This window comes from Mustela nigripes, chromosome 10 (assembly GCF_022355385.1).
Source record: "Mustela nigripes isolate SB6536 chromosome 10, MUSNIG.SB6536, whole genome shotgun sequence".
In the NCBI taxonomy this organism is placed as follows: Eukaryota; Metazoa; Chordata; class Mammalia; order Carnivora; family Mustelidae; genus Mustela; species Mustela nigripes.
In genome coordinates, this window is record NC_081566.1 from 64,081,990 (window position 1) to 64,105,697 (window position 23,708).

Consider the following 23,708-nt stretch of genomic DNA (forward strand, 5'->3'; position numbering starts at 1 on the left):
AAGAAAGATTTATCAAAAAAGGAATACTGAATTTTGTCAAATGCTTTTTCTGCATCCATTGAAAGAGTCATATGTTTCTTGTCCTTTTTTTTTTTTTTAATGTAAGTGATGTATTACATTGATCAATTTGCAAATGTTAAGCCATCCTTTCAGTCCAGGAATAAATCTTGGTTGTGGTGAATAATCCATTTAATGTACTTTTGGATCCTATTGGCTAGTATCTTCGTGAGAATTTTTGCATCCATGGTCTTCAGGGATATAGATCTGTAATTCTCCTTTTTGCTGGAGTCTTTGCCAGGTTTAGGGATCAAGGTAATTCTGGCTTCATAGAATGAGTTTGGAAGTTTTCTTTCCATTTCTCTTTGAAACAACTTCAGAAAAATAGGTATTGATTCTTCTTTAAATGTTTGTAGAATTAAACTGGGAGGCCATCTGACCCTGATGGCGTCTTGTTTGTTGGGAGAGTATAGATTACTGCTTCGATTTCTTTGCTGGTTACAGGTCTGTTCAGGTTTTCTATTTCCTTTTGCTTTGGTTCTGGTAGTTTGTATGTTTCTAGGAATGCATCCATTTCTTCCAGATTGCCTAATTTATTGGTACATAATTGCTCATAATATTCTTTTATAATTGTATTTCTTCAGTGTTCATTATGATCTCTCCTCTTTCATTTATGATTTCATTTATCTGGGTCCTTTCTCTTTTCTTTTTGATAAATTTGGCTAAGGGTTTTTCGATCCTATTAATTCTTTCAAAGAACAAGTTCCTAGTTTGGTTGATTTGTTCAACTGTTAGTTTGATTTCTATGTCATTGATTTCTGCTCTAGTCCTTATTATTTCTCTTCTCCTGCTGCATTTAGGCTCTATTTGCTGTTCTTTTTCCAGCTTCTTTAGGTACAAGGTTAGGTTTTATATTTGAGACATTTTTCAATTCTTGAGAAAGGTCTGTCCTGCTATATACCTCCCTCTAAGACTGCCTTTGCTGCATCCCAAAAGTTATGAACTGCCATGTTTTCATTTTTATTTGTTTCCATGTATTTTTTTAATTACTCTTTAATTTCTTGGTTGACCTATTTATTCTTTAGTAGGATGTTCTTTAATGTCCATATAGTTGTGTTCCATCAAAATTTTTTCTTATTCATGTCTCCTGCCCATTTTTTGATATGATTATCTGTTTTTTGGGTGTTGAGTTTGAGGAGTTCTTTATAGATCTGGATATAAGCCCTTTGTCTGTAATGTCATTTGCAAATATCTTCTCTCATTCCATGGGTTGCCTCTTTGTTTTGTTTTCTGTTCCCTTTGCTGTGCAGAAGCCTTTTATCTTGACTTCACAAAAGTTAATTAAACAACAACAACAACAACAATTTTCGCTTGTGATTGGGTTCAAGTTTTAAAGAATTGTGGTCTGAAAATATGCATGGTATAATCTCAATCTTTTGGTTTTGGTTGAGACATGATTTGTGACCCAGTATGTGATCTATTCTGAAGAATGCTCCATGTGCACTCAAGAAGAATGTGTATTCTGTGTCTTTAGAATGAAATGCTCTGAATATATTTGTGAAGTCTATCTCGTCCACTGTGTCATTCAAACCCATTGTTTCCTTGTTCAACTTCTGCTTGGATGATCTGTCCATTGCTGTGACTGGGGTGTTAAATCCCCTACTATTATTATATAATTATCCATGTTTTTTTTTTTAATTTTGTTATTTTTATGTTTTTTGTTATTACTTTATTTTATTTTGTTATTTTTATGTTGTTTTTATTTTTTATGTTTTATTATGTTATTTTTATGTTGTTGTTTTTTTAATTTTGTTATTACTTGATTTATATAATTGGCTGCTCCCATGTTAGGAGCATAAATATTTGTAATTGTTAGATGTTCTTGTTGATAGACCCTTTTATTATGATATACTGTCCTTCTTCATCTCTTATTACAGTGTTTGGGTTAAAATCTATTTTGTCTGATGTAAGATTGCTACTTCAGCTTCCTTTTGATGTCCATTAGCATGATAAATAGTTCTCCACCCCCTCACTTTCAATCCAGAGCTATCTTTGGGTCTAAAATGAGTCTCTCATAGATACCATATCAACAGATTTTTTTTTTAAACTTTTTTATCCAGTATGATTCCTTGTGTCTTTTGGTTAGAACATTTAGCCCATTTACATTCAGAATAACTATTGAAAGATATGAATTTAGTACCATTGTATTACCTATAAACTCACTATTTCTGTAGATTGTCTCTGTTTCTTTCTGGTTTTTGTTACTTTTGTACTATCTCCTCGCTCACAGATCCCCTTTAATATTTACTGCAGACCAGGTTTAGTTTTCACTAAATCCTTTAGTTTTTGTTTGTCTGGGAAACGCTCTATGTCTCCTTCTATTATGAATGACAGTCTTGCTGGACAAAGTATTCTTGGCTGCATATTTTTCCCATTCAGCATCTTGAATATATCATGCCAGTCCTTTCTGGCCTGCCAGCTCTCTGTGGACAGGTCTGCTGCCAGCCTTCTGTTTCTACATTTGTAGGTTAAGGACCTCTTGTCCTGAGCTACCTTCAGGATTTTGTCATTGTCTCTGAAATTTGCAGGCTTCTACATACATAGTAATATATGTAGAGGTGCTGACCTATTTTATTATTGTGTTATGTTAGTCACTATACAGTACATTATTAGTTTTTGATCTAGCGTTCCATGATTCATTGTTTGTGTATAACACCCAGTGCTCCACACAATCCATGCCCTCCTTAATACCCATCACCAGGCTCACTGTCTCCCCAGCCCCCTCCCTTCTAAAACTCTCTGTTTGTTTCCTGGAGTCCATAGTCTCTCATGGTTCATCTCCCACTCCAATTCCCTCCCCCCTTCATTTCTCCCTGACCTATTTTTATTGGTTTTGAGTGTGTTCTTTGTGTCTCATGGACTTCAGTGCCTGTTTCCTTCCCTAGATTAGGGAAGTTCTCAGGTATGATTTGTTCAAATACACCCCTATAGGATCCTTATTATTCAAATATTGTTTTGCTTTGTGATATCACTGATTTCTCAAATCCTCCACTCCAGATTCAGTAGTTGTTTTTCACTATTTCTAAAATTCCTTATTCTGCCTCATTTTGTCTTCTATATCACTGACTCTCTGCCTCATTTATCCTAGAAGTTAGAGCCTTTATTTTTTTTACTGCATCTCAGTGAGAATATTTTTCACTTTGGCCTGATTAGATTTAAGTTCTTTTATTTCTATAGTAAGGGGTTCTCTACTGTCTTCTATGCTTTCTTTTTTTTTTTTTTTCCTAAGCCCCGCTAGTACCTTTATAATCATTGTTTTGAATTCTAATTCCAACATCTTACCTATATACATATTGATTAAATCTCTGGCAGTGAGTACTGCCACCTATTCTTCCTTCTGGGGTGAATTTCTCTGTCTCCTTATTATGTTCAGAAAAGAATAGATGAAAAAGAGAGAAGACAAAAATAGCAACAATACCACCAAAAAAATACAAACAAAATAAACCAGAAGAAAACAGAAACAAAACAATAAGAAAAATCAAAAAAGAAGTGAAATGGAACAAAAGAATAAACTAGATCTTGGGTGTATTTTGGTCTGTTGTTAAAAGAAACTAGATCCCAAAATAGGAAAGAAATAAAAACTTATCCATACAAAAATAAAATAAAATACAATGAAAGGAAACTAAAAATAATGCAATATTCTAAAATACATATATGTAAAAATCAAAGAAAAATTTTAAAAAAGAATTGATAAAATAAGAAAACAACTGAAAAAAATTAAAACTGAAAGACTGAAGAATAATAAAACTAATAAAAATTTGAATGCTGTACACTGCTTTCCCCAAGAGCTGAAGTTTTGCAGTTCTTTATCATCAGTAAACTGGGTGCTAGTGAGCTGTTCCTGATGGTCTTCTGGCAGAGGGGCCTGTTGCACTGATTCTTAGGTGTCCTTGCCCTGGTGGAATTGTTCCCCCTTTGCCAGGGAGCCAGGCTCAGTGTAAGTGGCTCTGGATTACACTATATGATACTACTTTTCTCCCTGAAGGTTTTCAGCACTGCTGGGGGGAATGAAAATAGTGGCATCCTGATCTCTAGCCCTGGAGCTGAAAGTTTCTGTCCCCCACTTTTCAGTGAGGCCTCACAAAAAGTAGCCAATCACTCTCATCTCCCTGATTTCTGTCCAATCTCTGTTCATCCAGCCCGTGATCAGTGATTTTATCTTGGGCACACAACCCAGTTTCTGTTCTCTAAACTTGACAGACTCCTGCGGTGCACATCCACACTGTTCCCCTTGGAAAGAAAAGGGGTTTTCACCCAGCTTCCGCCTTTTGCTAGACCCCTCCCCAGAGAGCTGCCAAGCAACCAAACAGCAGTTTGTGGTTTATGGCAATACCTAGAAGAAAGGCAGCACTTAACTCACTGTTTTCAGTAGCTTCCTGCTCTGATGCTTGGAACCCTTCCACCCTCAGTCACCTCCATTCTTTTTGTGACCCCAGAGATCCTGAGACCATATTGTCCCACCTGAGATTCCGCCCCTCCCCACCACTTGAATATCTTTAAGCCAGGGATGTCCAAAGTGTAGCAGACTTCTAAAAGTTCTGATTTTGCTTTCTTCTGCATATAACAATTTCCAGAATCCTCCTTAAGTAAGCTGCCTCCCCTCCATGGTTTATCTTCTGATCTACCTCCCCAGATATAGATATAGATAAAGATATATTTTAAGATTGCTTTGGCCATTCAGAGTCTTTTGTGGGTTCCTTATGAATTTTAGGATTGTCTGCTCTAGTTGTGAGAAAAAATGTTGTTGGTATTGTGATAAGCATTCCTTTAAGACTGTAGATTGTTTTGTAATGTAGTATGGAGATGCTAACAATATTTGTTCTTCCAACCCATGAAAATAGAATGTTATTCTATTTCCTTGTGTCACCTTCTTCTTTTTTTCCATCAATGTTTTAGAGTTTTCAGAGGATAGATCTTTTACCTCTTTGGTTAAGTGCATTCCTATGTATTGCATTACTCCTGGTGTGATTTTAAAGGGTTTGGTTTTCTTAATTTCTCTTTATGTTCCTTCACTATTAATGTATAGAAATGTCATTATGTGTACTCTGCTATTTTAGGATGGAATGTTCTGAATATATCACTTAGATACATCTGGTTCAATATGTCTTTCAAGGTCACTGTTTCCTTGTTAATTTTCTGCTTGAAAGATCTGTCCATTGGTGTAAGTAGGGTGTTAAAGTTCCCTACTATTACTGCATTACTACTGATTACCTCTTTCAGGTTTGTTACTAGCTGCTTTATGTATTTGGGTGCTCCCATTTGGGGTGCATAAGTATTTACAATTGTTATATCTTCTTGTTGGATTGCTCCCCTTAGTATTATATAGTGTCCTTCTTGGCCTCCTATCATAGTCTTTCTGTTAATGTCTTTCCTGTCCAATACAAATATTGCTGTCTTAGCTTTCAGTTCACATCCATTTGCTTGATAAATGCTTCTCCACCCCTTCACTGTGAATCTGCATGTGTTTCCCTTTAGCTCTGAGATGAGTCTCTTGTATGCAGGATATAAATGCATCTTGATGTTTTTTATCCATCCCATCACCTATGTCTTTTGGCTAGATCATGTAATCCATTTACATTCAATATAAATAGGTCTGTACTTATTGCCATTTTGTTATTTGTTTTATTATTATATTTGTAGTTTTGTTCCTTTCTCCTCATGTTCTTTTTTCCAATGGACAGTTGGCATTCTTTGGCAATACTTAGATTCTTTCTCTTTATTTTGCATATCTATTACTAATTTTTAATTTCTGGTTATCATTCAGTTTATATAGAACATCTTTTATATATAACAGTCAATATTAAGTTAAGGGCACTTAAGTTTGAACACAAACCTTACTACTCTTCTGTTCCACCCCATCTGTTTTTCTCTTATTTTGTGAGTCCCTTGACTGATCTTTATGTTATCCTCACTTTTACTACTTTTGTGCTTCCTTTCCTTTTGGTCTTTGCTTTTCATCCAGAGTCCCCTTTAAAATTTCTTGTAGTGCCAGGTTATTTTCTGGGAAACTCTTTTTTCTCCTTCTATTTTGAATGATAGCCTTGCTGAATAGAGTATTCTTGGCTGCTGGTTTATCCCTTCAGTACTTTTGACTATATCATGCCATTTTCTTCTGGCCTGCCAAGGTTCTATTGAAAAATCAACTGGTGGCTTTATGAGTTTCCCTCATATATAACTGTCTTCTTTTCTCTTGCCGGTGTTAAAATTCTCCTTTATCATTACTTTTTGCCATTTAACTAAAAATGTAATATGGTGTGGACCTCCTTGAGTTGATTTTTTATTGAGGCTTCTCTGTGCCTCCTGATTCTTGACTTCTCTTACCTTTACCAGATTTGGGAAGCTTTCAGCTATTATTTCTTCAAATAATTGTGTGCTCCTTTTCTATCTCTTCTTCCCCTGAGATCTATAAAGGAAATATTTTTATGCTTTATGGTGTCACGGCTTTCCTAAGTCTATTCATTTTGTATTCATTTTTCCTCTCTCTCTCCTATTCAGCTTGACCACTTTCTCTTTCCCTGCCTTCCAAGTCACTGTTCTGTTCTTCAGCTTCTGCTATTCTACTATTCATTTCATCAGTGTATTTTTAATTTCATTTATTGAGTTATTCATCACTGGTTGGTTCTTCTTTATTTTTTCTATCTCTTTGTTGAGGGTCTCACTGAGGTCCTCTACTCCTTTCTCAAGTCTAGTGAGTATCTTTATGACCATTCCTTTTAATTCTCTATCTGGCATATTACTATTCTTTTCACTTGGTACTCTTGCTGTGATTTTTGTCCTGTTCTCTTTCATTTGAGATGTATTCCTCTGTCTCCTCATTTTGTCTAAGTCTCTGTGTCTGTTTCCCTGTGTTAGGAATGTTAGATATGTCTCCTGTTCTTGAGAGAAGGTGCCTTATGAACAAGAGGTTCTGAGGCCTCAGTCACCATGTTCTGTGTAGCTACCTTTCTTATTCCCCAGCACAAGACTCATGTTGGAGTTGTGTGGCCCATGTCAGGACTGCATGTGCATTGCCAGGATTGTGGTACTGTTTTGAATATACTCTTACCAAGAGCATATTGGAGAGGAGACATTTGACAAAGAGAACTAGTACTGGAGGCACAGTCTTAGCAAGAATTGCACAAGTGTGGTTTTGGAAGGGTCTGTAGCCAGTGAGATGCAGGTGGGCTGGTTTGGAGGGGTTGGATCCACAGAGGGCACTGGGCGAGGATGCATGGTGTTGACAAGGTTTATACAGGTCTGCTGCAGGAGGGCACCTGGAGCATTAACCTGACTGGAGGGTGTGTGCCTGAAGGGGAACATGAGTTTGTGGTGTGCTGATAGCAAGCGAGTTAATGAGTGTTGGCTCAACACAGGTTTTCACAGTTGTCTGTGTGCTCACACTCAGAAAAGGAAGATGGAAATGTCACCTTCCAGCTCCTTTATTCCTGGAGGGGTCCCCAACAATCTCTGTCCCTCTGGAGCATGCTCTGACATTAGTAAATAACTCTGTCTCCTGTTAAACCCCAGGCCTATTTTAAACTGCAGCATCTATGCTGTTACTCTCTTGGCTCTTGGTTTTGTGCTCTTTAAGGGCAGAAGGTTTCAACTTTCTCTTGGCCTCCTAGCTATCCCAGAACTGAGCCTACTGATTTTTTATGTTCCATAATCCCCATGAATTATAAGAACCCCAGAAATTAAGCCCCTCTGGTTTTCAAAATCAAATGTTATGGGAATTTGTCTTCCCCATGTAGGCTCCCTGGTGTGAGCCTTTTTCTTTGCCTTACCTGTCCACATGACACCCCTTCTTCCTGTGGCCATTGTGCAGGTTCCCTTAGCTCCCTACTGGGTCTTCACTCATCTTACCCTGCTCAATGTGACCTCTTCTCTAAATTTAGCTGTAGACAGTTTATTCTCCCAGTCTTTGGGTCATTTTTTCAGGGTTATTTACACTGATATGGGTGTTATATATTTGGCAAAAGGTGATCTTAGAGATTTTCTGTAACACCATCTTCCCCAGAACTCTGTGTTCTAAGTTTTATTATAATATACAAACGCTACCCAACAACATCACTGCATGAAATATTTTCTGAAGTGGTGTCACTTAACTAATGTTTGCCCACTCAGAATCATGACTTCATTGGTTGCCTTTGGGTGTTAGATATATACCCCTCTTATACTGGATCCCCAACATTTAAAAAAGGGCCTGAAAAGTGGTAGGTGTTCAATGATTATTCTTGTTTGGGTTTTTTTTTTGTTTGTTTCTTTTGTTCTTTCTTTCTTTTTTCCTTTCTTTCTTTCATCTTTCTTTTTTAAAAGCAAGAGAGAAAAGGTGCCCTGTAAAAAGGGAAAGTGGGACAAAGGGAGAGAGAGAGAGAATCTTAAACAGGCTCTATGTTCTGTGCAGAGCCCAAAACAGTGCTTGATCTCATTACCCTGAGATCATGACCTGAGCCAAAATCAGGAGTCAGATGCCCAATCAACTAGGCCACCAAGTTGCCCAAAATTCTTGAATGATTGAATAAGTTGGTTTAGATATTCAATTATACTTAAAATTATGGAGATCTTCAACATAAAAACTTCTTAAGGATCAGAAAACACTAGTTGTAACTCTATTTGAGGAAGTGAGAATCTGGCACTATCTCCTTTAGGATACAAGCATATGTTAATAATCATGACGTTCACACAGAGAATCCTACTGCAAATCTCCCATTACTTGTAGTAAGAAACCACTGAGGATTTGTACCAAGTGGATTAAGTAGCATTCTGGAATCACATATCCAGATTCCTTTCTTATTGCTCCTGCTGGAATGTTCCTTTCTTGTCTAATCACTAGCTGGCCTAGTTGGACAACTGACCTTCCTTTTCATGGTATTTTTAAGTTTTTAAAGGCTCTTCAATATTTGTTTGTACTTTATATCATCTGCAAAACATGTTTGGGCTATTTGTCTTGTTATTTCTTGGTTAATCAGTAAACAGAAATAATCACAGTCAATGAAAGAAAGGAAATAATTTTTAAGAAAGTAAAAATTAGAATATAGAAAACTAGAAAGAGTCCACTCCCATACTTAAGACCAGGAAGATGGATAATCAAAATCACTTTTCCTGAACCCATCAGAAACTTGGAATCTCTAGGCAACTTGTTAACCCAAAATCTAGATAAGGACATACTCCTCCCAACAAATAGGGTATGTACACAGGCCAATTTTAGGCCATGAGCCTGAGCAACAGAAACCTGAAAGAGGTAGAAGGAACCATAATGACCCCTACCCCCAACTAAACACAAACAGGTATTTGGGTAGGCGATCTACCCCAAATATCATAAGCCCTAGCTGACCAACCGGTTACTTACACCCAGACACAAGTACCAAAAAAAGGAAAATTCCCTATGTTCCTATATCTGCTCACCTCCCCCCTTAACTACAGTCACCCATTATTGTCTTCTTCCAAAGAGTCTCTCCTTTGCTGTCCTGCCCACAGCTCCTGGACAGTGTATTTAATAAAATTCTATCTTATTTGTTCAGGCTTTGGTGAATTCTTCCACACCTTGAGCCTCTGGACTCGAACCAGTTGGATTGGCACAGACGTGGTAGTCCTAATGTGGAGACTTGACTGGCTCTGGGCTCTTCCTGGATTTTCTGGGTATTTCTTGAGACTTTCCTTAAGTGGACCAACTCTAGTACTTCTTAGAGAACTGACAACCTGTACCCAAGGTTACTCCTTGGTGAATATCCAAAGTTACAGAGGGAACCAGACAGACATACTTTCTCCAAAAGGTGAGGGATTTTACCACTTGCCCTTCAGAGGGATCCTTCCATCCCTCTCATTTTGTTTTGCTTGTTTGCTTTTTGTTTGATTTGGTTTGGTCTTTCAACAGACTACTCTTTGTACTACCCAGATAACTGAAGATCTCTGGCCAGTGCAGCTTTTCAGTTAGTCTGAGGGTCTGAGAGCAAGCAGGTCAGATTGCCCACACCTGTGAGGTTGAAAGACCCCTTTTTCTCTGCTCTCCTACTCTGTTATCCTGGGGTTTCCATTTCCAATGTGAGGCATACTTGTCAGTCGCAGCTCAACCAGGGCAAATCTATACCCATTACAGACTCAATTGGGACCCTTTCCTGACCTAGACTGACTCAGCCACCTTGCCTTCTTCAGCTCCAACCCCTTTATTCCTTTGTTCCCATGGGTCCAGTCACCACCTTGATATACAGGCAAAATTCATTCCTAGAGTTTTAGTACTAAGTCCTCCCCCTTGTTTTCCAACCCATTCTGGAGAACTGATGTCCAGCTCTCCCAGTTGCAGAGGCACCCCACCAGGAATTGACATTGCTGTTCGCCATGATGCTATTCTTTTTTTCTTTTTAAAGTATCAATTAAAATTTTATTGTAGGGACTCCTGGGTAGCTCAGTGGGTTAAAGTCTCCGCCTTCGGCTCAGGTCATGATCCCAGGTCCTGGGATCCAGCCCGGCATCAGACTCTCTGCTCAGCTGGGGGGCTGCTTCCCTTCCCCTCTGCCTGCCTGCCTCTCTGCCTACCTGAGATCTGTCTGTCAAATAAATAAATAAAATATTTTTTAAAAAATAAAGTAAAATAAAATAAAATTTTATTGTATAGAATGAATAATATATATATCACCAATGCATGGGCATATGTAGATGAATATTTAATTTATTTTGAATTGGTATTTCTACCATGCTCAGTCTTTTATTTTTTTCATTATGTTATGTTAGTCATCATACAATATTTCATTAGTTTTCTTTTAATTTTTATTTATTTTTTTAAATTTTTTCAGTGTTTCAGAATTCATTGTTTATGCACCACACCCAGTGCTCCATGCAATATGTGCCCTCCATAATACCCACCACCAGGCTCACCCAACCTCCCACACCCCACCCTTGCAAAACTCTCAGATTATTTTTCAGAGTCCATAGTCTCTCATGGCTCATCTCCCTCTCCAATTTCCCCAAACTCATGTCTCCTCTCCATCTCCCCATGTCCTCTGTGTTATTCCTTATGTTCCACAAGTAAGCAAAACCATATGATAATTGACTCTCTCTACTTGATTTATTTCACTCATAATCTCTTCCAGTCCCATCCATGTTGATACAATAGTTGGGTATTCATCCTTTCTGATGGAGACATCATACTCCATAGTATTTATGGACCACATCTTCCTTATCCATTCATCTGTTGAAGGGCGTCTTGGTTCTTTCCACAGTTCGGCAACTGTGGCCATTGCTGCTATGAACATTGGGGTACAGATGGCCCTTCTTTTCACTACATCTGTATCTTTGGGGTAAATACCCAATAGTGCCATTGTAGGGTTATAGGGAAGCTCTATTTTTAATTTTTTTTTTAATTTTTTATTTCTTTTCAGCATAACAGTATTCATTGTGCCCCATGCAATCCATGCCCTCCATGATACCCACCACCTGGTTCCCCCAACCTCCCACCCCCGCCCCTTCAAAACCTTCAGATTGTTTTTCAGAGTCCATAGTCTCTCATGGTTCACCTCCCCTTCCAATTTCCCTCAAATCCCTTCTCCTCTCCATCTCCCCTTCTCCTCCATGCTATTTGTTATGCTCCACAAATAAGTGAAACCATATGATAATTGACTCTCTCTGCTTGACTTATTTCACTCAGCATAATCTCTTCCAGTCCCATCCATGTTGATACAATAGTTGGGTATTCATCCTTTCTGATGGAGGCATCATACTCCTTAGTATTTATGGACCACATCTTCCTTATCCATTCACCTGTTGAAGGGCATCTTAGTTCTTTCCACAGTTTGGCAACCATGGCCATTGCTGCTATGAGCATTGGGGTACAGATGGCCCTTCTTTTCACTACATCTGTATCTTTGGGGTAAATACCCAGTAGTGCCATTGCAGGGTCATAGGGAAGCTCTATTTTTAATATCTTGAGGAATCTCCACACTGTTCTCCAAAGTGGTTGCACCAGCTCGCATTCCCACCAACAGTGTAAGAGGGTTCCCCTTTCTCCACATCCCCTCCAACACACGTTGTTTACTGTCTTGTTCATTTTGGCCATTCTAACTGCTGTAAAGTGGTGTCTCAATGTGGTTTTGATTTGAATCTCCCTGATGGCTAGTGATGATGAATATTTTTCCATGTGTCTGTTAGTGATTTGTATGTCTTCATTGGAGAAGTGTCTGTTCATGTCTTCTGTCATATTTCATTAGTTTTTTATGTAGTGTTCCATGATTAATTATTTGCATATAACACCCAGTGCCCATTGCAATACATGCCCTCCTTAATACCCATTATTGGGCTACCTTATCTCTCCACACACCTCCCCTCTGAAAGCCTCTATTTGTTTCCCAGAATTCATAGTCTCTAATGATTCTTTTCCCCCTCTGATTTCCCCCCTTCAGTTTTTCCTTTCTTCTCCTAATATCTTCCATGCTATTCCTTATGCTTCACATGTGAGTGAAACCATATGATAACTGACTTTCTCTACTTGACATATTTCACTTAGCATAATCCCCTCCCATTCCATCTATGTTGATGCAAAAATTGGGTATTCATCCTTTCTGATGGCTGAGTAATATTCCATTGTATATATGGGCCCCATCTTCTTTATCCATTCATCTGTTGAAGGAAATCTCAGCTCCTTCCACAGTTTGGCTATTGTGGACATTGCTGCTATGAACATTAAGGTGCATGTGCCCCCCTTTTTAACTACATCTATATTTTTGTGGTAAATATTCAGTAGTTCAATTGCTGGATCATAGGGTAGCTCTATTTTTAACTTTTTGAGGAACCTGCATACTGTTTTCCAAAGTGACTGTACGAACTTGCATTCCCACCAACAGTGTAAGAGGGTTTCCCTTTATCCTCAACCTCTCCGATATTTGTTGTTTCCTGCCTTGTTAATTTTTTTTTACCATTCTAACTAGGGTAAGGTGATATCTCATTGTGGCTTTGATTTGAATTTCCCTGATCACTAATGATGTTGAACATTTTTTTATGTGTCTGTTAGCCACTCACGTGTCTCTTTTGGAGAAGCATCTGTTCATATCTTCTGCCCATTTTTTTGACTCGATTATTTGTTTTTTGGGTGTTGAGTTTGAGTTTTTTATAGATCTTCTATACCAGCCTTTTGTCTGTAATGTCATTTGCAAATGTCTTCTCCCGTTTTGTGTTTGTTTTCTTGACTGTTTACTTTGCTCTGAAGAAGCTTTTTAATCTTGATGAAGTCCCAAAAGTTCACTTTTGCTTTTGTTTCCCTCGCCTTTGGAGATGTGTCTTTTTTTTTTTTTTTTTGGTCTTTTTATTTATTTTCAGTGTTCCAGAATTTACTGTTTATGCACCACACCCAGTGCTCCATGCAATATACACTCTCCATAATACCCACCACCAGGCTCAGCCAACTCTCCACCCCGCTCCCCTCGGAAACCCTCAGTTTGTTTCTCGGAGTCCACAGTCTCTCATGGCTCATCTCCCCCTCCAATTTTCCCCATCTCACTTCTCCTCTCCATCTCCTCATGTCCTCTGTGTTATTCCTTATGCTCCACAAGTAAGCAAAACCATATGATAATTGACTATCTCTGCTTGACTTATTTCACTCAGCATAATCTCTTCCAGTCTCATCCATGTTGATACAAAAGTTGGGTATTCCTCCTTTCTGATGGAGGGATCATACTCCATAGTATATATAGACCATATCTTTTTTATCCATTCACCCATTGAAGAGCATGGATTGGCCTTTCCACAGTTTGGCAACCATGGCCATTGCAGCTATGAACATTGGGGTACAGATGGTCCTTCTTTTCACTACATCTGTATCCTTGGGATAAATACCCAATAGTGCAATTGCAGAGTCATAGGGAAGTTCAATTTTTAATTTCTTAAGGAATCTCCACACTGTTTTCCAAAGTGGTTGCACCAGCTTGCATTCCCACGAACAGTGTAAGAGGGTCCCCCTTTCTCCACATCCTCTCCAACACTTGTGCATTCTTAAAAACTGGAGTAAGTTTGATCCCTAAGTTCTGTGAATATAACTTCTCATCTTTTTATGTAATGATTCCAGACCTCAGTACAACCTCAAAAATCAAGAGAAAGGGCCCCTTTTTGGAACTCTTATAATATTATTTTCCAGCTTGACACTTTTGCTAGAACTCCCCCAAATGATTGGAGGTCTCATATGTGCCAACTTTCATGGCAGTGTCCAAAAACCCTGGCTTCTGCAAAAACTGTAGAATGTGTCTTCCTCAGTTTCATGGTTCATCTGACCTTGTCGACATGTTAGATGACCCTTCCTTTAGGCATCCCATTGGCTTACCCCTCCCTCTGACAACCCAGAGACTCCCCTGGATCCTATGAATGCCCTAGGTGCCCACAGCCACCACAATGCCACCTCCTTACCAAAGTCCATTCTTCCCATTCAGTATTCAATCTGGCACTCACTACAAGCCTAACGACCTGACTTCTATTTCTCCACAAAATGCCATGACCCTCTGAGGTAGCAAATGAGGATGCCAGGATAATTAGGGTCCCTGTTCTCTTTACAATGTCAGATATGTCTCAGATAGAAAGAAAATTGGCTCCTTTAGCCAAGACCCTTTCCACTTCACTAAAGAATTCAAAAGTCTCACAATCATTTTTGATCTCACCAGGCACGACATTCATATCATGTTTACCATGTGCTGCATCCATGAGGAAAAAAACCTGTATCTGATCTTTGTCTCAGAACTAGACTGATGATATCCATACCCATACCCATGACTATGCTCTGGTGGAGGTACAGGAAATTCCAAGTGCCAACCCTAGATTGAATTATCAAGGAGACCCTGGTAAAATTAATCAGGACTACAGGATAACCTACCTATATGAGGTATATAAAAAGCAGTCATAAAACCTTTAAATTATGTAATACTTGAAGAAGTAACCCACAGCCAAAATGAAAATCCCATGTAATTTCATTCTTAGCAAAGGCCATGAGAAAGCACACAAACCTAGATCCTGAGAACCCAGATAGCATGGCAATAAAAGCAATATATTTTTATCAGCCAGACCTCCCTTGATATCACACAAAAGCTTTAGGAGCTGTATCAGGGACCACAACCCATGTAGTCGCACTTCTGGATATGGCCTTCAAGATCCTCAGTAACTGAGAGGTAGCCCCGAGTAATAAAAGAGAGCAGAGAGACAATAGGCAGGCCCAATATATGGCTCCCTGCCCTCCTCTGGGTCCACCCATGGGCAAAAGCCCTTAGAGTTATAAGCCACTAAGCTTCTCTATAACCTAGGAACATCTCAAGCCTGCTTCTATTGTTGCCAATCAGGGCATCTGGCCTAGGAGTGTCAAATGTGTCCCCCATCAGGGCCTTGTCTGGTATGGAAAAAATCAGAGCACTGTAAATGGGACTGCCTCTCCTTCCCACATGCAGGAGTGGCATCCCTGACCTCAAAGCCCAAGCAGGTGCTGTCCCAGTTAATTGACAGCCCTAGGCCAAGGACCCTCCAGGCAACCTGCAGCTGCCTTTAGATCTGCACTTCAATTATGAGGAGCCCAACAGAGCAGGGAAAGATGATTTCCTCTCCTTTAACTGAGGGGGCCCAGAGGCTGTACATGTCTCATGGCAGAGCCTCGGGTAACCCTGGATATGGCAGGAGACAAATTGAATACCTAATAGTTATAGGAGTCATTTTTCCACCCTGATAAAATACTCAGAAATCCTCTTTCAATCTAGACCCTATTCATTGGCATAGACAGGCACCCAAAGACTGGAACTTTCACTTCATTTTTATTTTTATTTATTTATTTATTTATTTATTTATTTGGAAGGGTTATGGGAGGGTAACAATACCTTTACTCATTCCTTCCCTGTTTTACCCAGTTGCTCCATTCCATTTCTGGGAAGGACATAACAACAAAATTACAACTAATCTTTGTCTTTCTGAGACTGACTGCCCTCTGCCCCTTCAAACAGCAAGGTCTCTTCTTTTCTTTTCTTTTTTTTTTTTTTTGCTTTAACCTTATTTATTTATTTTTATTGTGTTATGTTAGTCACCATACAGTACATCATTAGTTTTTGATGTAGTGTTCTATGATTCATTGTTTGTGTATAATACCCAGTGCTCTATGCAATCTGTGCCCTCTGTGATACCCATAACCAGGCTCACACATCCCCCCAATCCCCTCCTTTCTAAAACTCTCTATGTTTTTACCAGGGTCCATAGTCTTTCATGGTTTATCTCCAACCAATATCTCCTCCTTCATTTTTCCCTTCTCCTAATGTCCTCCATGCTATTCCTTATATTCCACAGATAAGTTAAGTCATATGATAATTGACTTTCTCTATTTGACTTATTTCACTTAGCATAATCCCCTCCACTCCCACCCAAGTTGATGCAAAAGTTGGGTATTCATTCTTTCTGATGGCTGAGTAATATTCCATTATGCATATGGACTCCATCTTCTTTATCCATTTTTTAAATTTGTTATTTTTTTTCAGTATAACAGTATTCATTGTTTTTGCACCACACCCAGTGCTCCATGCAGTCCGTGCCCTCTCTAATACCTACTACCTGGTCCCCCCAACCTCCCACCCCCCCACCCCTTCAAAACCCTCAGATTGTTTTTCAGAGTCCATAGTCTCTCATGGTTTTCTTTATCCATTTTTTTATTGAAAGGCCTCTTGACTCTTTCCACATTTTGACTATTGTGGACATTGCTGCTACAAACATTGGGGTGCATATGGTCCTTCTTTTCACTACATCTGTATCTTTGTAGCAAATATAAATGTAGAACTATTGCTGGGTCATAGGGTTAACTCTATTTTTAATTTTTTGAGGAACCTCCACACTGTTTTCCAAAGTAGCTCCACCAATTTGCATTCCCACCAACAGTGTAAGAGGGTTCCCCTTTCTCCACAACTTTTTCAACATTTGTTAGAATGGCAAAAATTGACAAAGTCTCTATTTTTCAAAAGATGCCCTTCAGGTATGGGATACCCTCATTCTGGGGTATTTCCTATCAACAATTACTGTAAGGATACAACTTAAAGATACATCTTCATTTCTTCCCCAGAAAATGTCAATACTTTTACATGTGGAAGCCAGACAGGGACTATAGCCATTCAAACAAAAATTCCTAGTGACAGAAATTTTGCAGTCCTGCAATCTGCTTTGAAATACCCCCATCTTGTCAATAAAAAGTCCAATGGCTCACAGAGAATAGTACAGGACCTAGGAGCTATCAATGAGGCTATCATTCCTATTCATCCAGTTACTAGCTATTATACCCTCCTAGGACAGATCACCTCAAACATTGTGTTGGATCTAAAAGATGAGGATATTCTGTCCTGCTTTGCTGAAAATTTGTCCCTTCAACAAATGGTGTTGGGAAAATTGGATGGCCACATGCAGTAGAATGAAACCAGACCACTTACTTACACCATACACAAATAAAACCCAAAATACATGAAAAACCTAAATGTGAGACAGGAATCCATCAAAATCCTGGAGAAAAACACAGGCAGCAACCTCTTTGACTTTGGCCACAGCAACTTCTTTCTAGACACATCTCCAAAAGCAAGGAAAACAAAAGCAAAAATGAACTATTGGGACTTCATCAAGATAAAAAGCTTTTGTACAGCAATGGAAACAGTCAACAAAACTGAAAGGCAACCTACATATTGGGAGAGATCTTTGCAAACATCTTATCAGATAAAGGGCTAGTATCCAAAATCCATAAAGAATTTTTCAAACTCAATACTCTCAAAAAACAATTCACAAGAAATGGGTGGAAAACATGAACAGACATTTTTCCAAAGAAGACATATGAAGGCCCAACAGAAACATGAAAACATGCTCAACATCACTCAGCATCAGTGAAAAATAAATCAAAACCACAATGAGATGCCACCTCACACCAGTAATTTAATAAGTCAGGAAACAACAAACGTTGGTGAGGATTTGGAGAAAGGGGAACCCTTTTATTCACACTGTTGGTGTGAATGCAAATTGGTATAGCCACCCTGGGAAACAATATGGAGGTTCCTCAAAAAAGTTAAAAATAGAGTTATCCTATGACCCAACAATTGCACTACTAGGTATTTATCCAAAGGATACAAACATAGTGATTCAAAGGGATACATGCACCACAATGTTTATAGCAGCAATGTCCACAATAGCCAAAATATGGAACGAGCCAGATGTCCATCAACAGAAGACAGAAGAATGGATAAGGAAGAAGCGAGATTGTGTGTGTGTGTGTGTGTGTGTGTGTGTGTGTTTGTGTGTGTGTATCCAATATACAATGGTATATATACACAATGGAATATTACTCAGCCATCAAAAAGAGTGAAATCATGCTTTTGGCAATGATGTGAATGGGACTAAGTGAAATAAGAGAAAATCAAATACCATATGATTTCACTCAGGTTGGAATTTAAGAAACGAAACAGAGGAACATAAGGGAAGGGAAGGAAAAATAAAATAAGAAATCTTACAGATGAAGACAAACCATAAGAGACTCTTAAATATAGGAAACAAATTGAGGGTTGCTGGAAGGGAGGTGCATAGAGGGAATGGGGTAACTGGCTTTGGGGAAGTGTTTTCCTGGTATAATCCCTTCCACACTTACTTTCGCTCTCTCTCTCTCTCTCTCTCCCCCCTGTCTTCAGTGATGCCTCCCACCCCTCCACAGAACTCCTGACCATTTCTCCCTCAAGTCATGTCTTCGCATCTCCTACCCCCCATGATGTGGCCTCTTCTCTGTCTTTAGCTGTGTAGTTTGTTCTTCCAGTCTTCAGATCTATTTCTTGGGTATTCAGACTAATTTGATATTTATCTGGCTGTGTTTGAAGGTCTAAGCAAGCTTGGGGTCCACCCACTACTACTCCATGTTAAATCCCCCATCTGCCATCTTGTTTCTTTTTCTGTCCTTTTCTTTATCTTTCTGGTGGTGAGAACGCTTCAGATGTATCCTCCTGGCAAATTTCATGTACACAATTTTTCTGCCTTCTTGCATGCAGGGTTCATTCTCAGGCTTGCTTCTCTGGTGCTGAAAAATGGGTTGTTTTTGTTTTCAGGCTTTATACCCCATACCCTATAAACCAGGACCGGAGAGAGCATTCATTCCTCTACCATCTGCCCCAAGAATCAGGCTACAGGTCCACTCCAGTGGGTTTCTGCAGGTAAATAACTGGAATGGTCACAGGCAAAACTGTGTTTCTCCTCAGGAGCTCAGGGACATCAGAAAAGATCCAGAAGACTGTCAGTTCCCTTGGCCAGGTAACAAGACTTTTAATAGAAAAACATCAAACATCTTAACTACTACAAACATGTCAGGAAGTAAAAGATGAAAAACCTATAAATGTTGCATAAATGTAACACAGATTTTTATTGAAGACACATTTCCTGCAGGTGAGACACCTATCCAAGGATACAAATATTAAAAAGACATGAACTTTGTTCTCAAGAATCCCAAGAATTAGAAGAGAAAAGGGACTTAACTGGGGGTGACAAGAGGTGGGAAATGAGACATAGGTTTTATGAAAGTTGAGGGAAAGGTAGTGGAAGTTCTCAACAGGCAGAGACGACTTCTACTTGTGAATCAGGGAGGAGGAAGTGACATCTCATGCTTGTTCACCCATGCAGGTGTTGGAACTTCATTCCATTTAGAGATAAATTTGAAATTTAGGTTCCAGATCACAAACTGAGGGTTTTGGAAGGGAAAGGGGTAGGGAGTTGAGTGAACCTGGTGGTGGGTACTAAGGAGGGCACGTATTGCATGGAGCACTGGGTGTGGTGCATACACAATGAATCTTGGAACACTGAAAAAATAAAATTAAATTTTTTAAAAGGACAACAAAAAATGCTAAATTATACTTAGTTTATATTGTCAACTGATCATCAAGCAGAAATGAAAGACAAAGTTGCACACAGACAGTTACAAGGACATCACCACTGAGCTGGGTTTAGGTAAGTACTGGAGCCTTGGCTGTGGGGATCTCACTCCAAGGGGTGACACTGCACTGTTTTCCTGGGAGAAACAGAGGAGAAATCACTCTGTAGCCAGTGGGCATGAGGACTGCAGGGAGGAAGGGCACTGGGAGCAGGAGGGCTGAGGGCAGACTGAAAGGTGGGGACACACATGGGAAAGAGCAGGAAGGTGGCTCCAGAGACTTACCAGCGCTTCCAGAGCCACAAAGCCAGACCTGCCAGAAGTACCAGGGATGCTGTCACTGCCAGGACGACCAAGCCCATGGAGTGGGGCTGCTCTGCGGGTTTGGTGCACAGAGGGTGTCCTGTCCCTGGTTGAACCACGCCTCCCCGAGGGTGTCCCGTCCCCGGTCCTCCTTGCTCCAGCCACCCTCAGCCTCACCCACTGTCCCTCCCTCCTCTCTTCTCCTTTTCCTCCTGAGAGATGGGCCCTTTGCCAACCTGCTACATTCTCCTACATCTCAGGATCTCCTACATCTAAGGACACTCACCCTCAACTATTCCATTTCTTGGATTAGTGGATATTTGAGTCCTTTGTGGTCTGGAGTCCCTAGAATCCCAGTTTTCATCTGACTCGCCTGCTCTCCCCTAATATCCCCACACCCTTTTGCAGCCAGGTCCAGCTCTTTCTCACCCCAGTAGAGAACGATGTCCTGGCCTCCTAGACTGCTGTGTCTCACCCGGCAGTACAGACCAGCCACCTCCCTGGATTTCACATCCAAGGACACCTGAAGATACCACGTCCCATCAGCATGGGGCAGAACGTCGCCTCGCTGGGTGCCCTGCTGCTCCTGCTCACCCCGCATCCACATCACCCACACAGGCTTTGGGTAGAACCCAGAGACGCGGCACACCAGCAGGAGATGGCCAGGACCGGGACTGGGGCCAGTGGACAGCCAGGCCTCTGGTCTCACTGCAGACACAGGACAGATAATCACAGACTGAGAGTGTAAAGCTTCATACCAGTTTAGACTGACACATCTTCCTACCTCTAGAAATCTGTCACCACCATCCCCTCTCCTCCACATCTCCACCTTATCCTGAATTTAAAGGAAACATTGCAAATATATGATTGCAGAATAAAGACTTATGGGGGGAGGGAAAGGACTGACCTTGTCGCTGGAGATATGCTTTCCCTGCATCAAGAAGTCCCAAGAAGAAACGAGGGAGGATGTCGTTGATGTGAATGTGTATAATTTTATTAACCACATGGTACTGATTGAATAGTTTGCAGATCTCTTGAGCCCTACTTCCTCCCTCTGGAGATGGCTGCCATGTCATGTTCTGGAATTTCACAAGATCCAATCCTTGATAAGCAATCCTCAGGTAGCACTCTAATGCTTTCCCAAAGTTCAGCTCACAGCCTTTGACTACCTGTACCTGAAAGGGATCTGGGAAGAAAAATTGTGAGTTACAAGACAGGGGGAGTGAAAGATGAAATGAGATGAGTGGAAGCCAAGGATGGGAGAAGCAGAGGGAGATTGGAGGGAATGAGTAGACTTTGGCTGGAGGGGAGGCTTAGACAAAGGGGAAGTAGTGGTCACTGCAGACAGAGGAAGAGGTGAATGATTGAGGAGGGAATAAATGTTGGAGGAAAGACATAAAGGTTGTGGGCAGAGAATAAGGAAGGGCTCAGTGGAAGAGCTGGTGTAAAATCACTCTAGGGTGAAGGGAGAGCATTGGGTACAGGGAACCCATGGAAAGATGTCGCTGCTGGAATTGAATGGGGAGAAAAGTACAGTTCAAGGAGTCATTCACAGAGTAAGGGAGCAGAGGGTACCTGGCTGGAGGCCAGGAAAGGGGTGATCATGTGAGACACTAGCGGGAAACAGGAGAGCACAGCCTGTGGCCACTGAGAGGAGTGGGAAGTAGCAGAGGATGTGAAGCATTTCAAGAATCGGGGTCTAACTTCTACCTCTGGCACAAGTTAGTGCAATTCAGTTTTATGATGGGGAGATGTGAGTTTTGGAAACCAGTGGAATTTCTTGCCTAGAGGAGGAAGGAACTCAAGGTTACCTACCCTTGCCACTTTCATCCCACCTGCCCATAGGAACTTGAACTCACATTCAAGCTGCCATTGGCTGACATGGTTATGAAATATTGGAGGAAACCCAGTGAAGAATATCCGCAAGGACCTTTCCTGTTCCTTGAGCTCCTTGTTGCTGAAGTTGCCCTTGGACCAAGGATACAGGAAAATGAAAGCCCCGGTTTTGCTGTTGCAGCCATGGGTCTGCAGTTCATCCAGCCAAGCTGAGCCTTGATTTTGTGTCCAGGAGTGGTTGTAAAAGGATGAAGTCAGGATCATTCGGATAGAGATTGGCAACCACAAGTCTGTGGATGAGAACAGATAGACTGAAAGAGGAGGGCATTGGGAAGGAGACAGAATGGAGAAGAAAGTGTCAGGGTTGGGAACCAAAATCTAGAGGACAGAGAAGCCATAGCTCTCTCAGGAGACATGTGCTGCCTCAGAACCCTGAGCTTCATAAGGATCCTTCGGAAGGAGCACAGAGCCTTGCAGTCGGGGAAGCTCAGGTAGGAACCAGGCTGGCACTGTCCCTCCCCAGGTGTGTGAAGGGGAACCCACACATCACTAGTGCACATACAGAGAGACAGAAATACACACTTGTACACACACATCACAAGAGCACCGGTTCACATGAGCACAAACGTGCACACACAATCCTACAAACTAACAGAAACTTACACTCTAACAAGCAAATATACACATAACATATGTACACAAGTACACAAAAACAGACACACACACATACACATGTACAAACTCATATACATATTAAAACAGACACATACATATAGACAAGCACATGTACACACATGATATACACAGACTTGCACACACAGAGATGCACACAAGGCACCTATACACACACACACACACACAGACACACACACACATGTGTACCCATGGGGCAGGGCCAGGGTTCTCACCATCTTCACTGTCACCACCTGGGAGCAGAACCACCAGCAGCACAAGTTGCAGGAACAGCATTGTACTTGCAGATGTTCTGTCTCTTACAAAGTCAGTCTTTGATGGTCCTTCTAACAAATCTTCCCCCCCACACAGCCCTGCTCTTCTGACTTCCTTCTCCACACACCAGCCTTCCCTGAGTCTCTGCGACATGCTAATGTGCTCCTCCCTCAACCCTGGACAGCTACACAGACTCTCAGTTCCCCTCCTGGCCTGACCCTCCTCTCTGGCTTCCAGCTTCTCCCTGTCACCAGCTTCCATCCTGCTGCCCCTCCCCTAATTCAGTTGCTTCAGAACCAGCCCTGTGCAGCATGGAGAAGCCATCCCCCACTCCGGTGCCCTTCCTTCTCATCCAGACAGTAGCCCATGAAAACACATGGCTCCCAACACTCAGCCCTGTTCCCTGCTGTCCCTCTATCCCTACTGGCCTTGTGACCCACTCTCCCCCCCCCAATTTATTTTCTTCTCTATCTCACTGCCACCCCAGCTCATTCACATCTCTGACTTCTCACTGTTTGTGTTAAAAAACAAAGTCAACTGATATATTTGAATATCTACCTGGTTTTATTAAGTGATTCAAGAATGGGACAGCGTCCTGTCTAATAAGAAGAGGGACGCTCCAAGAAGTGGTAAAAATGGGGGATTTTTATAGGAAGGATACTGTTAGCAAAAGAAAAAAAAAGTCATATTTCATGGAAGGTCATCTTCCTTA

General features: G+C 40.7%; 1 protein-coding gene across 1 annotated transcript; it reads right to left on the minus strand.

Annotated features, from left to right (window-relative positions):
• Window positions 1–20,190: 20,190 nt before the first annotated feature.
• On the minus strand, window positions 20,191–23,101 carry LOC132026259 (T-cell surface glycoprotein CD1a-like). The gene is made up of 5 exons (XM_059414170.1): window positions 22,957–23,101; window positions 22,072–22,338; window positions 21,120–21,398; window positions 20,642–20,920; window positions 20,191–20,285 (listed from the first exon to the last, which is right to left on the minus strand). The coding sequence occupies exons 1-5, from the start codon at window positions 23,015–23,017 to the stop codon at window positions 20,191–20,193; spliced, it is 981 nt and encodes a 326-aa protein (XP_059270153.1). The 5' UTR covers window positions 23,018–23,101.
• Window positions 23,102–23,708: the final 607 nt, after the last annotated feature.